The 15,542-nt window shown below is 47.8% G+C and overlaps 1 protein-coding gene across 1 annotated transcript in view; it reads left to right on the forward strand.

The window, feature by feature from the left end:
• Positions 1-15,542, forward strand: part of LOC138813853 (mucin-16-like) — a 92,882-nt gene that overhangs the window by 3,042 nt on the left and 74,298 nt on the right. Inside the window, exons 2-10 of the mRNA XM_070002378.1 lie at positions 1,238-1,348; positions 2,900-8,053; positions 10,217-10,341; positions 10,658-10,725; positions 12,465-12,637; positions 12,935-12,970; positions 13,209-13,274; positions 14,279-14,403; positions 14,747-14,814. Coding sequence (XP_069858479.1) covers positions 1,238-1,348; positions 2,900-8,053; positions 10,217-10,341; positions 10,658-10,725; positions 12,465-12,637; positions 12,935-12,970; positions 13,209-13,274; positions 14,279-14,403; positions 14,747-14,814 — 5,926 coding nt within the window. The remainder of the gene's footprint in view (positions 1-1,237; positions 1,349-2,899; positions 8,054-10,216; positions 10,342-10,657; positions 10,726-12,464; positions 12,638-12,934; positions 12,971-13,208; positions 13,275-14,278; positions 14,404-14,746; positions 14,815-15,542) is intronic.

A 15,542-nucleotide genomic window follows, 5' to 3' on the forward strand; every position in this document is an offset into this window, starting at 1 on the left:
AAAGTGTTCTGTTGATTGATTGATTGAATGATTGATAAATTGGTGGTGATGATGATGATGATGGTAATATGATGATGGTGGTAATGGTGATGATATAGCCCGTGGTATAGCCCTTGGCTAGCAAGCATGAGATCCTAAGTTTAATCCTCAATACTGAAAAACAAGAAAAATCCTTTGACCAGTATAGTGGTACAGGAATGTAGTCCCAGCAAACTGAAATTTGTGTAAGGAAGTTCATGAGTTCAAGGCCAGCCTCACCTACATAGTAACATCCTGTCTTTAAAAAGGAAATATCAGTGGCAAATGGCTCATGCCTGTAATCCTAGCTAATGAGGAGGCTGAGATCTGAGGACTGTGGTTCAAAACCAGCCTAGGCAGGAAAGTCCATGAGACTTATCTCCAATTAACCACAAAAAAGCCGGAAGTGGTACTGGGGCTCAAGTGGTAGAGCACTAGCCTTGAGGAGACAAAAAAAGGTTAGAGATAGCACCCAGGCCCTAAGTTCAAGCCCCAGGGCCAGCACCAAAAAAAAAAATCCCTCTCTGGCATGAGTAAGACCCTAGGTTCGATCCCCAGCACTGTAAAATAAAAGAATCTAGAGAATCTAGGGTCAGGACTAGGAAAGTATGCTCTTAACAGGCTCAGCAGGTGTAGTTGGCAAGTTATTAGACAGAACAAGTGTTTCTGACTTTCAAGAAGCACTGTTTTAGGGAGAAGTAATAAGTTCTATCAAATACTATGGAATAGCTAAGTTGAAATAAGGACAGAGCTGTTTTGACAACATGGTCAGCCTCAGAGATTCAAATGAAAGCAGCAGTCCCTGAGACCAAGGGTCTAAAATAAGACAGATCCAAAGGGGCATTCCTACCATTCAACAAAGCAGTTCAAGAGTAAGTCAGGCCAGGCACCAGTAGCTTACACTTATAATCCCAGCTAATCAGGAGGTTGAGAGAGGAGAATCCACAGTTCCCAGCCAGCCTGCATGTGCAGTTAAATCCATGAGACTTTTTATTTCCAACTAACCTGAAGTAGAACTGTGCTTCAAATGGAAGAGCGCTAGCCTTGAATGAAAAACGCTAAAGGACAGTGCCCAGGCCCTGAGTTCAAGCCCTAGTACCAGAACAAAAGCAAACAACAACAATAAAAAGAAAAAGAGGAGATATTGAAGCCATTTCCCCAGGGCACCCCTTCTGGATGCAATGACTCACCCTGGTCCTCTCCCTCGCTCTCATTGCAGAACCTGATGAGGATACTCTGGAGCACAATACGAAGATCCCCAATAAAGCAGAACACAGGGGAACAAGGAGGCCAGGCACAGATGCCCTAACTTCATCTGCTCATCCCAAAGGTAGGTCCACCTCAGAACCATTTGTGTCCTTGCTTCCTTCCCCAGAGACAGGAAACTTGTTTTCCTTAGGAAGAGAATTATGAGTTGCTTTTGTGACTTTCTTGGGTGATCAGATTTTTTTTTTTTGGTCTAATGCTTACCATGTAGATGTCAAACTGTGCCATTTTTATTTCTTCACAGTGTGTTGAATGTACTTAGTTTAAGGTCAAATCTCTCTCTCTCAATCTCTCTCTCTCTCTCTCTCTCTCTCTCTCTCTCTCTCTCTCTCTCTCTCTCTCTCTCTCTCTCTCCTCTCCTCCTCCTCCTCCTCCTCCTCCTCCTCCTCCTCTTCCTCCTCCTCCTCCTCCTCCTCCTCTTCCTCCTCCTCCTCCTCCTTCTCCTCCTCCTTCTCCTCCTCTTCCTCCCCCTCTCATGATGTCATTACATAGCTGAGGCTGGCCTCAAACTACTGATCCTCTTTCTGCCCTTGCCTCCTGAATTCTGGGCCTACAGGCATGCACTACCACACCCAACCAGAGTTCTCCATTTAGCAAACGTGACCTAATTTAACTTAAATCTGAAAAGTATTTATTGAGACCTCACAACAAAATGTAGCAGTGGAACTCAGTAGACACTATGTTGAACAGGAACTATACAACTTGTGGGTGGGGATAAGAGGGGAAAAACTGAGAGAGAGCAAAGGAAGGGGTGATATTATCAAAAAAGAAATGTGCTTATCACCTGACTTATTTAACTGTAACCGCTCTGTATATCACCTTAGGTGTGGAGTTCCAGGAATGTAGTAGGAAACACTCTGGGGTTAACCAGCAAGTAGAGCTGTGGCTCAAATGGTAGAGCACCAGCCTTGAGTGAAATAGACATTAGAGCAGGAGGCCCAGAGTTCAAGCACCCCTAAGGTACAAAAAAACAAAGATTCAGCTATTACTATATTTAAATTTCTAAAGTGAGTTTTCTGTGTCCATAAAATGATGGAGATACCATTCAATGCTGGTTTTCCCCCCTTCTTGGGGCTTGAATTCAGGGCCTAGGTCCTATCCGTGAACGTTTTTGCTCAAGGCTGGTGCTCTACCACTTGAGCCACAGCTCTACTTACAACTTTTTGGAGGTTAATTGCAGATGAGAGTCTCACAGACGTTTCTTCCCAGGCTGGCTTTGAACCATGATCCTCAGATCTCAGCCTTCTGAGTAGCTAGGATTACAGGTGTGAGACACTGGTGCCTGGTCCATTTACTGCCCTGGAGACATCAGAAAGGAGAGTGTGACAGGTTTTCTGTGATTGTCTCTCCTCATCTTTTCTTTCCCCTCCTCCTCCTCCTCTTCTTCTTTGGTTTCTTCCTCCTCCTCTTCTTCTTTCTCCTCATCCTTTTCTTCTTTTTCCTCCCCCATCCCATCTCCTCTTCCTCTTCTCCCTCTCCTCTCCTTTCTTCTTCCTTTTCCCTTTCTCCTCCTCTTCCTCCTCTTTCGATCCTAGACCCTACACTAACCAAAATGCACTGTTTGAATACCTGAGTGTATGACTCAGAATTACTGATGCATCTCCCAATTCAACAGAGCTCTCCGAGGGAGAAACAGGGAGACGGGAGACCACGCCCACAACACCAGGGGCCACGCCCACAGCACCAGAAACCACGCCTGCGACGCCAGAGATCACGCCTACACCGACAGCGACCACGCCTGCAGCACCTGGGGCCAGGCCCACAATGCCAAAGACTGTGTCCATGACACCGGAGGCCACGCCCACAGCACCAGAGGCCACACCCACACCACCAGACATCTCATCCAGGACTCCAGAGACCACACCCACAGTGCTGGAGGCCACGCCCACAACGCCAAAGGCCGTGCCCACGATGCCAGAGATCACACCCACAACGCCAGAGACCATGCCTGCAATGCCTCATACCACACCTATGACGCTGGAGACCACACCTACAATGCCAGAGATCACACCCATGACGCCAGAGACCACACCCGCAATGCTGGAGACCACACCCACGATGTCAGAGATCACGCCCATGATGCCAGAGACCACACCCACGATGAAAGAGACCACGCCTGCAGCACCAAAGACCACACCCATGATGCCAGAGACCACTCCCACAACACCAGAGACCATGCCCACAACGCCAGAGACCATGTCTGCATTGTCAGATACCACGCCTATGATGCCGGAGGCCACACCCACAAAGGCTGGGGTCACGCCCACAACACCAGAGACCACGCCCTTGATGCCAGAGACCACACCCATGATGCCAGAGGCCACGCCTACAGCACCAAAGACCACACCCATGATGCCAGAGGCCACGCCTACAGCACCAAAGACCACACCCATGATGCCAGAGACCACGCCCACAACACCAGAGACCATACCCACGACGCCAGAGACCATGTCTGCATTGTCGGATACCACGCCTATGATGCCTGAGACCACGCCCACAAAGCCTGGGGTAACGCCCACAACACCAGAGACCACGCCCATGATGCTGGAGACCACCACCATCATAGACGCATCAACTCTCAGAGTGTCTGCACCACCTGTCCTCAGGACACCAGGACAGATGGCCAGCACAAGCACAGCCTCCCCTACCACCCCTGCCATCTCAGAGGTCACAGACTTATCGATCCTCAGGTCCACGGCAGAGAGCAGGCCGGCCAGTCCAGCTCCCTCCATCTCAGATGTACCAGAGCTGGAGACGTCACAGCCTATCAACACTTGGGCAGACACAAATACGCCAACTGACTCTCCAAATACAACAGGAGTCACAGATTCCCCAGTCACCCATTCTGGGCCACAGACAAGTAATTCAGCTGCCATTCTGACTGTTTCCTCTGCTGAGCCAAGATGGGCGACTTCAGTGGGTACAGGAGCAGAGACAACCCACCCGGATATTCCAACTGTGATGATTTCCTCTGAGGAGTCAGGCACAATGGTCACCCACCCAGCGGATACCCAAACACCCGTTTCCGGAACGATCTCCACTCTTACCCACGGTGTATGGGACACTACCACACTCTTCATGGACACCAGGCCAGAGGCGAAAGCCAGTTCAGCCATTCCAACATCAGTCGCCATCTCACCTGATACACCAGAACTGGTCACATCAGCGCTCACCAGTTTTGAGGCAGACACCAGGATGGCGAGCTCAACTCCAACCCCTTCTGCAAGGGAGTCCAAGAGCCCAGCCTCAGGAGCCACTGCCCCTGGAACACAGGTGGCAGCAACGAGTTCAAACCCAACCATCTCACCCGGAGTAGCAGGGCTGGTGACATCACAGGTCACTCATCCTGAGCTGGAGATGGCTACTACCACTGCCCTAACTCTCACTGTCCTCCCTGGAGCCTCAGAAATGGTGACTGCACTGACCACTCATTCTGAAACACATACCCGTCAGTCTCCAACTTGGATTGTTTCCTCGGGTCCACTGGAGACCACAGCCTCACAGGTCACAAGCCATCCTGGGTCACAGGCCAGTTCTGCTATTCCAGTAATCACTAGGGAGTCGTACTCAACAGCTTCATTTATCACCCAACCTTCAGAGGCCAGTCCAGCTGTGGCCACCACCAGCCCAAGTGTCCCCCACAGGGAATCAGACACCTCACCTTCAACAGCCACAAGCATTTCAGAGGAAGCCAGTTCTGTTCCAGTGACAAGAATCTCACCAGGTGAACCAGACACAGGGACCTCACTGGAAGCAATCAGTACAGGTAACCCAACCACCACTGCCTCATCCATTACCCCCACTGGGGGACAAGCAAGCACAGCCATTCCAACTCTGACTGTCTTTCCTGAGGCGTCAGCAACAGCGACTTTAGCCATCACCAGTTCTAAGGAGGTCACCAGTCCACCAATGCCAACTCTGGCTGTTTCTCCTTCTGAATACAATGCCACAGCCTCACTGATCACCAGTGTTGGTGCCCAAACAAATTCAGCCATTCCAACCCTGACTGTCCCCCCCGAAGTATCAGAGATGACAACCACACTGGTCACCAGTTCTGGAATGGAGGCCAGTTCATTTCCAACTGGGACTGTTCCCTCAGGTCCATCAGAGACCACAGAATCAAGATGGGTCACCCATCTGGGACCAGAAGCCAGTTTGCCTGTTCCCACGGTGACAGTGCCCTCCATCATGCAAAATACAACCACCTCCTTAATCACCAGTTCCACCGAGACCAGTTCAGCTGCTCTTGGAATGAGCTCAAGTCTTTCCCACAGTGAATCAGACACCTCACACCTGACAGCCACTGTGCATGGGGAAAAGGCCAGTTCACCTGTTCCTCCTACAATTCATTCATCTAGCATTGCAGATATGGTGACTGTGTCACAGGTCTACATTTCCAGCACTGACACCCCCACAACCAAACCACCTCTGACACCTTTTCCTGTGGAGTCAGAAACTACAACTTCGTTGGTTACCCAGACAATTTCAGTCATTCCATCTCTGACTGTCTCTCCCAGTGTGACTGAAAAGATTACTTCAGTGGTTTCTGGTCCTGGGGCAGAGATGAGTACAGTCACTCTGATGCCGACTGTTTCTCCACATCAATCAGAAACCACAGCCATGTGGGTTGTTACCCATCCTGTGAGTCAAGCCAGTTCATCTGCTCCATCACAGTCCCTTCCCCCAGAAAGAACGAACACCTGGACCACTCATCTGACAGAGACCAGCCCAATTATTTCTAGAACCACTCCATATTTTTCCCACAGTGGATCAGATACCCCACCTTCAATGACCACCAGTCCTGGGATGGACATCAGTTCAGATGTCTCCCCTAAGGCACCAGGGGTGGTGACACTGTTGACCACCAGTTCTAGGGCTGTGACCAGCCTAAGTACTTCAAGTTTGACCCTTCCTTCTGCGGTAACAGAGACCACAGCTTCATCAGTCACTCCCACTGAGGCACAGACAGGTACATCTATTCCAGAGATGACAGCCTCCTCCGGTGTATTAGGGATGGTGACATCCTTAGTCCCTAGTTCTGAGTCAAAGACAACTGTTGCCACATCACCTGATTACTCAAAAGAACCAGCATCTACCACCTCATGGGTCATCCACACCGGGTCAGAAGCTAGCTCAGCTGTTCTGCTTCCAACTGTTTGGCCTGGTGAACCAGCAACAACAATCTCACTGGTCACTCATACTGCAGAGGACAAAACACCCATTTCTACAACAACCCCAGATTTTTCCCAAAGTGCATCAAATTTCATCTCTCCAATGACCACCAGCACTGGAGCAAACACTAGATTGTCTGCTCCAGCCAAGAAGATCTCGACAGGCATACCAGGGATAGTTACTACTTCTGGGACAGATGCAAATACAGCTACCCCAATGTTGACTGTTTTCCCTGGAGAAGCAGAAACCACAGCTTCCTCAGTCACCCATCCTGAGACCCAGGCCAGTTCTGCTGGGCCAACTCTGACTGTTTCCTCTGGCAAACTGTTTACAACAACCTCACTGACCACTTACTCTGAAGAGACAAGCACAGCCTTTTCCAGTACAGCCCTCCATATTCCCCAGGGTGGATCAGATACCATACCCACAATGGCTACCAGTTCTGGAACAGAAACAAGTTCAGCCACTCTGACAACTATCTCACTGGGTGTACCTCATTGGACAACCTCACTGGTCACCAGTTCTGGGACAGACACCAGGACAATTTTTCCAACACCTTCTTCTCCATATGAAACAACAGCAACAATGTCACTGATAACTCATCCTTCAGAGACCAGTCCAATAGTCACCCCTACAGCTCCCCATTTTTCTCGCAGTAGTTTACTTACTACCACTTCAGTGACCACCAGCTCTGGGACAGAAGCCACTTCAGGTACCCCAACAATGAGCAGTTCATCCGAAGAACCAGATAGGCTGACCTCCCAGGTAATAACAACTTCTGGGCAGTCAACCAGTATGCCAGCTCCAACCATGACTCTTTCTACCAGCCAATCAGAAACCACCAATTTATCAACTGCCAGCCCCAGGGCCGCATCCACCAGCTCAAAATTTCCTTCTTTATCCATGTTCCCTCATACGTCAGAGACCACAGCCTCTCTGCCCATCACACCTTGGGCGAAGGTCAGTACAGCAATTCCAACTCAGACCTTGCCCCCTGGTGGACCAGAGACAGCCACTTCTGTCCTCACAACTGAGACCAGCAGAATTGATCGAGGCTCAACTGTCTCCCCTCATGTTCCTACACCAACAACCTCACTGGCTACCCATGCTGGGTCAGAGGTTAGCACGGGTCTCCCATCTGTCACCATGTCCCCTGGTTTATCCCAGACCACAGGCTTGTGGGTCACTAGTCCTTTGGCAGAAACCAGCTCGGAAGTTCTGACTATGGCTTTTTCCCTCCATGTCCCTTCAATAACCAGTGAACCTAACACTGTAACTTCCTGGACTCCGGAAACTTCACCTGTAACTACAGTTAGAACCCCAGACTTCTCCAAAATGACCACAGGTCCCATGATGATCCATACACTATCAGAGACCTCTACCCTGCCTGCAACCAGTCATGAAGAAGGATCGAGTCCAAGCGCCACACAGAAAACCACCACCAGTGAGACTACTAACTCAGCGACCATAGGTTCAAGACCCACAGTGGCTCAAACCACAAGTACCCCCATCAGTCCCCTGTCTGGAAGTCCCTTCGTCCCTCTAACCACAACTACAATGACAATCTTAACTTCTGAGATGGTGACTTCAAGAACAAGTAAGAATAATTATGGGTTAAATATATGTGTGTATATATATATATATATATATATCAAGTCATATTTTCCATTTTAAGCATTTGTTGGCATGTGATTGAGCAGCATTCATTAGACTCACACTACTAGGCAAGAGGAAAAGTAACAGATTGAGTTTGTGTGTGCGAGTGTGTACATGAACACACACATGAATGCAGACACATGCATAGGACCTAGAGCTTAAACTCAGGGCCTGGTCACTGTCCATGTGCTTTTGTGCTTTACTACTTGAGCCACAACTTCACTTCTGGCTTTTTAGTAGTTCATTGGAGATAAGAATCTCACTGACTTTCCAGCCCAGGCTAGCTTTGAACTGTGATCCTCAGATCTCAGCCTCCTCAGTAATAGGATTACAGCTATCAACCACTGATGCCCAGCCAGATAGACTTTTTTTTAACATAACTGAGAAATACATGCAGTATTTTCTTTCTGTGTTGAAGTTCTGTGTATTTTGTTACAAATAATCTGTGATTTTCCTTTATGACTACATAATATTCCAGTCTGTACATGTATCTCATTTTCTTTATTCATTCATCCATTGATAGTCATCTTGATTGGTTCTATTGGACACTGTAGCCAGAGATTGCTTTCATATCTTGGCTATGATGAATAGTGCTGCTATCTATCTATCTATCTATCTATCTGCATTCTGACAGATATATATATACCTAGAGCTGGGAACTATCATCTCACTTGTAGCATGGAAAGTCTGTGTCCCAGGAACTCACCAAGTCCCGAAACAACCAGAATAATTGGGTTCCTAAGTAGGAATTTCTTGGACAGTAGGGAAACACAAAACAATCCTGAAAGGAAAGGATAGACTAGAACCTTGGGCGTGTATCAGACTTAAAATATGTTCTGCCAGGAGCCGGTAGCTCATGCCTGTCATTGTAGCAATTTGGGAGGGTGAGATCTGAGGATCATAGTTAAAAGACAGCTTGGACAACAAAGTTCATGAGACTCTTATCTCAAAAAAAACCTACAAAAATAACAATAAAAACAGAAATGGACAGCCGGGTGCCAGTGGCTCACACCTATAATCCTAGCTACTCAGGAGGCTGAGATCTGAGGATCATGGTTCAAAGCCAGCCCAGGCAGGAAAGTCCGTGAGACTCTTATCTCCAAGAAACCACTAGAAAACCGGAAGTAGCACTGTAGCTCAAGCGGTAGAGAGCTCGCCTTGAGCTGAAGAGCTGAGGGATAACACCCAAGCCCAGAGTTCAAGCCCCATGATCAACCAAAAAAAAAGAAAACAAACAGAAATGGAGCTGTGGCAAGTGGTAGAACACTAGCCTTAAATCAGGGACAGTGCCCAGACCTTGAGTTCAAGCTCCAAGACTAACAAAAAGAATTCCCATTGTGTTCATAAATATTCCTTGATTGTGGTTATTCATTGAAGATTCATGATGGCCATTGAGTTACCATGTTATGAATAGTCATGGACATTTAATGAATGTGATTCAACCTCTACCAACATGTAGAGATGTGAGGGACAGCTACACAATAGTGACCCATAAGATCAGATCACCTTGCTCAGTAGCGCTTGCCTTGCATGCATGAGGCCCTGGGTTCAATTCCTCAGCACCACATAAGCAGAAAAAGCCAGAAGTGGCTCTGTGGCTCAAGTGGTAGAGTGCTCACCTTGAGCTGAAGAGCTCAGGGACAGAGCCCAGGCCCAGAGTTCAGGCCCCACAACCGACAAAAAAAAAAAAAAAAAAAAATTAGATCACCTCTCTTCATGTAAGTACACTCTGATATTTGCATAAAGAGCCGCATAGCAACACATTTCCCAGAATATACCACTTTCCTTACATAATTTGTGACTGTGTATTTAAGAACACAGCACAGGGAAGTTAGTTCAACAAATATTTATTAGAAACTACTTATAGTAGGCATGGCAGTCCACCTACCACACCCAGACAGGTGGCGCACTGAGCAAGCCACGTGCAGAGTCTCTCCAGCGTCGTTCTACTGAGTAGGCTTGAAATCACTCATGCAGTTACAACAAAAAGTAACCAGAGAAATAAAAATATAGCCATGCTCCCCCCCAACGTTATGTGTCTAGGTCCTTGTCTCAAACCAAATCTAACTCAGCCACGCCCTCCTTCTCTCCTCCCCGACGACAGCGGTGGTCCCTGACCTGGTGCCATTCACACTCAACTTCACCATCACCAACCTGGGGTTTGAGAAGAACATGGAACATCCGGGCTCCTGGAAGTTCAACACCACAGAGAGAGTTCTGCAGTACCTGGTGAAAGCCCCGCCCATCTCTCAAAGACCAGCCCCACCCACAGCTTGCTTAGGCCACACCCACTAGGGCCAGCCACACCCACAATCCACAGTCCCCACCTGAGGGCCAGCTCCACCCACAACTCCCCCAGGCCATACCTATGGAGGATCCAGCCCCACCCACAGCTCCCAGGACACACCCATTTGGGCTAGCTCCACCCACACCTCGCTAGGGCCTGCCCCATCCACATCAACCCCGCCCAATCTGTCCTACCAAAGTCTCAGCTCCTCCCAGTTTCCCACCAAGGTTCTTCTCTCACTTCTGTTCTCCTTCCCAGCTCAAACCCTTGTTGAAGAACAGCAGTCTGGGATCACTCTATTCAGGCTGCAGACTAGTGTCGCTCAGGTGAGCGCTTCTCCCCAAAATTCAGGGCCTGCAGGTGGATGAGACCTAAGGCAAGCTTGGCGCTCCCTGGCTATCCACACTCACCATGGACGCTAAATGTCAACCAGAACACCAGCCAGGAGCCAGAAGAATGTACTGTGCATTTGGTATTCCTATAGCATCAGCCTCATGAATCAGGTGTACAGGGTAAACTGAGGCCAAAAGAAGTAAGTGGCTTGTGTCAGGTCACACAGGGAAACACTAGCATTTCAGGCTGTATCACTCACACACACACACATACCACATATAACCACGCACATACACTCACACATACATACCCAACCACATCCATATACATAACACAACACATGATATAAGCACATACAACCACACACACAACCACACAAATCACACACATAACCACATGCACAGGCACACATACTCACAGCCACACCACACACACACACGTATGGTATACATGCATGCTATACTATATAAACCATGTGAGTTTTGCCATACAGACCGCACACATTCATGGCAGTTGTGAGAATCTAGTTAGAAAATGAGTTAAAGCAAACAGTTGTAAGTAAGCTGAGAATATGGTTTCATGGTGGAGACATTGCCTGCCCTGTGCAGGGCCTGGATTCAATCCCTAGGGCCACAAAAACAAAAATAGTAGCCAGGCACTGGTGGCTCACATTTGTCATCCTAAGTACTCAGGAGGTTGAGATCTGAGGATCCAGGCAAGAAAGTCTATGAGACTCTTTTTTCTTTTTTGGGGGAGTGGGGGGAAGGGTCCAGTCATGGGGCCTGAACTCTGGGCCTGCGTGCTGTCCCTCAGCTCTTCAGCTCAAGGCTAGCCTCTACCACTTGAGCCACAGTGCCACTTCTGACTTTTTTTTTCTTTTTGCTTATGTGGTTCTGAGGAATCGAACCTAGGGCCTCAGGCATGCAAGGCAAGCACTCTACCACTGAGCCACCTTCCCAGCCCCCTCTTTTTTCTAACTACAAAAACAAGCCAGAAGTGGATCTGTGGCTCAAGTGGTAGAACCCTAGTCTTGAGTAAAAAAGCTCAAGGACAGTATCCAGGCCATGAGTTCAAGCCCCAGGACCTGTGTGCACATGTGCACACACACACACACAGACACACATTCACACAAAATCCTCTGAAACTAGTGTAATATCAATATTAATCATTATATAATGTACTAGGTATTAGAATATATAAAACAAAAACCACATATTTCCTATTTACATTTATATTTAAATATATATGTATTATTTTTAATGGTATATAATTGTTTTGTATGTGATGTATAATAGGTATACTAATCATTGGGGAACTGAGCAATGTCTGCCATGTTGAATAATGGAAGCTGTTGCTTTTTGGTTATTGCTTTTTTTTTTTTTTTTTGGCCCAAGACCAGGACTCAAACTTAGTATCTGATGCTTTCGCTCATTGGTTGGTGCTCTACCACCTGAGCCAGGCCTCCAACCCAGTGGAAGCTGTTACTTTGGGAGCTATTGCACTCACATTCCTGGGATCTTTGGGCTGGTTAATTGGGTCAGTGGCCTGTGGCTATGGTGAGGGCTGAGACTTCAGATTGAACCAGCTGTGGTTTCCAATAGACCCACCAAACAGGTACCTGTTGCATTTAGCATTCAGACCTGGAAGAGGGAGGGAGGAAACAAAGGAGGGAGGCAGAGAGGAACAAATAGGTGGGAAAATATTTAGACCAATCACGTGTGGCATTCCCCAGGCCTGAGAAGAATGGGGCGGCCACCAGAGTCAACGCCATCTGCACACATCATCCTGGCCCTGCTGGCTTCAGATTGGACAGAAAAAAGCTGTACTGGGAGCTGAGCCAGCTGACCTACGGCATCACCCAGCTGGGACCCTACACTCTGGACATAGACAGCCTCTACGTCAATGGTGAGTGACTGGGAGGTGAGTGGAGGGTGTGGTCCTCTCTCCACCTTGCTGGAAAGGCTCCTTGGGGGCCTGGCCCATATGTTCAGAGCATGGTGAGGTTGATCTGGATTTCTGAGTTCTTCTTCAAGAATGTCTCTGATGTGATAGTATTGATAAAGTATCATCCTGTATCTTCTATGTCATGAATCATCCACCATTTCCCCTGTCTCCCTTACTCCTCCTCAGTTCCCTACCTTGCCCTCAACCCTTACTTATTTCCCTTACTCTCTCTCTCTCTCTCTCACCCTCTCAATCCAGGTTTTACCCATCAAAGCTCAGCACTCACCACCAGCCGTAAGTATTGGACAAATGGCCTCCTATACCCTAAACAGAGAGGAGGCCAACAGATACCCATCCCCACAATGTCCTCTCCAAGAGCAAAGAGACTGAGAGGGCAAAGTTATTTACCCTCTTCACTGCACCATCTTCAGAGAGAGAGTCCTAGACCAAGCCATCTCCACGTGCAGTGTCTCCCCCTGGCATTTCTGTGGTGAACATGCCTTGTTTCTCTTAACTGTGGGCTTCTCCCCAGCTCCTGGAACCTCCACAGCGCCCCCTGGGACCTCCGGGACGCCATCCTCCTTCCCCAGCCTCTCCAGTAAGTACTTCTTCATGACACCTTTGTGAGAGAGGCTGATGAGTAGGTCTCTGACGTTATTCTTTCAAGGAAAGATGGAACGTCATAGTAGATCAAGTGAGGATGCTGTGCCTGAGGGAATGTGCCAAGGAATACAAAGTAGTCTCTGTCCTCAGAGAGTCTGTGTTGGTGTGATGATTGTGGTGTAGTGGGGGGGGGGGGGGGGTTTGCTGATGATGATGATGATGATGGTGATGGTGATTATTCTGATGATTGATGTTGATGGTGGTCATAATGGTGATGGTGATGGTGATGGATGATGGTTATGGTGATCTTGATGGTGTGATGATGATGATAATGATCATGATGATGGTGAAGGTGATGCTGCTGCTGCTGGTGGTGATGATGGCAATTCTGATCATGATAATGCTAGTGATGATGCTGATGGTGATGGTGGTAGTGAAGGACCAATTGTACCATATCATTTTATGTAAAGGGCTCAAGCATCCCAGGATGTTGACAGCCATTGTGGAGTTGGAAGCTGGTACTGTAACAAATCCCCCCTAAACACCAAGGCTAAAATTGTGTCCTTTGAAGGATTTTCCATGCAAAACATAGATGGAAGTTATTCCAAGTGGACATTCACAGTCAAAAAGGCAATGCAAAAACAAACTTCTCAAGCAGGCATTGCACACACAGCTCAGTGTATACACAGAAGCTCTCTGTCATTCCCTAACATCTATTTGTCAACTGTGTTTAAAATGTGCAGCTGGGCACCAGTGATCATGTCTATAATCCTAGCTATTAGGAGGGTGAGATCAGAAGATCATGGTTCAAAGCCAGCCCAGGAAGGAATGTTTGTGAGTCTCTTAACCTTCAAAGAAACACCAAAAAGCTGAACATGGAGCTGTGGCTCAAATGGTAGAGTACTACCTCGAGCCAAAAAGCTAAGAGAAAGTGCCCAAGCCCTGAGTTCAAGCCCCACCACTGGCATCAAAATGTCTCCTCTGCCTTTCTTGTTTCAGCCATGGCGCCCAGTCTGGTTCCTTTTACTCTCAACTTCACTATTGTGAACCTGCAGTACACACCAGATATGAAGCACCCAGGGTCTGCCAAGTTCAACACCACCGAGGTCATCCTGCAACGCATGGTAAAAGCCCACAGCTGCTGGCTGACCACTTCTCACCGGGCATGACCCTCAAGTCTTCTTTTTTTTTTAATTTATTGCCTGTCCTGGGGCTTGAACTGTGGGCCTGGGCACTGTCCTTGAGCTTCTTTTTGCTCAAAGCTCGTGTTGTACCACCTGAACCACAGCACCACTTCCAGCTTTTTTGAGTAGTTTATTGAAGATAAGAGTCTCCCGCACTTTCCTGCCCAGGCTGGCTTTCACCTTCGATCCTCAAACCTCAGCCTCCTGAGTAGCTAGGATAACAGGAATGAGACACTGGCTCCTGGCCCCCTCAAGTCTTCTTATCCTGCTCCTTCCTCCCCAGCTTGGTCCTGTGTTCGCGAACACCAACATCGGCCCCCAGTTTTCTGGCTGCCAGCTGACGTCACTCAGGTGAGTCCTTACATTCTCCCATGTCTCCAATTTTCCATTCCTGAACTGATCTTGCTCTTGCTTCTCACTTGTCTGGTTCTGTCTGGGTACCTGTGATATTGTGTGTTGCTGAGGTGTCTCCCAAGATTCTGTCCTCTCTTTGTCCTCTACTCACCATGGAGACCACCACCCCCATGAGAGTGAAGGCCCCAAAAGTTCCAAAATTATCCTAGATTCAGAAAATGCATGAGGCAAAAAGAGAACTGCGGCAGACAGGTTTTCTACCTTCTGTCAGAAGTACTAAAAACTGATTTTGCACCTAAGATATTCACAAGGGCTTGTGGCTGTCCAGCTGTTTCCATTTGCTTGTTGGTTTGTTACTTTGATTTATTGCTTGCTTGAGTTTTCTGTTTTCCCTTGTCCTGATCTGGGATTGGGTTGGCAGAAAGCTAACATAGGTTAAGCCTCCTAAATCTGAAAAATTGAAATCCAACATACTTCAACATCTGAGAGATAGATAGATAGATAGATAGATAGATAGATAGATAGATAGATAGATAGATTGTATACATACACATATATAACATATTGATATAGACATAGATATTGATGCATATTGTTACTGTGCTACTTGAACTATGCCCCAGCCTTTTTTTTTTTTTTTTTTTTGCTAGTGCTACAGCTTGAGCTCAGGGCCTGGGTGCTGTCCCTGAGCTTCTTTGTACTCAAGGTTAGCACTCTATCACTTG

Source organism: Dipodomys merriami, unplaced genomic scaffold (genome assembly GCF_024711535.1).
Source record: "Dipodomys merriami isolate MVZ:Mamm:240054 unplaced genomic scaffold, mDipMer1.0.p SCAF_6, whole genome shotgun sequence".
Taxonomy (NCBI): Eukaryota; Metazoa; Chordata; class Mammalia; order Rodentia; family Heteromyidae; genus Dipodomys; species Dipodomys merriami.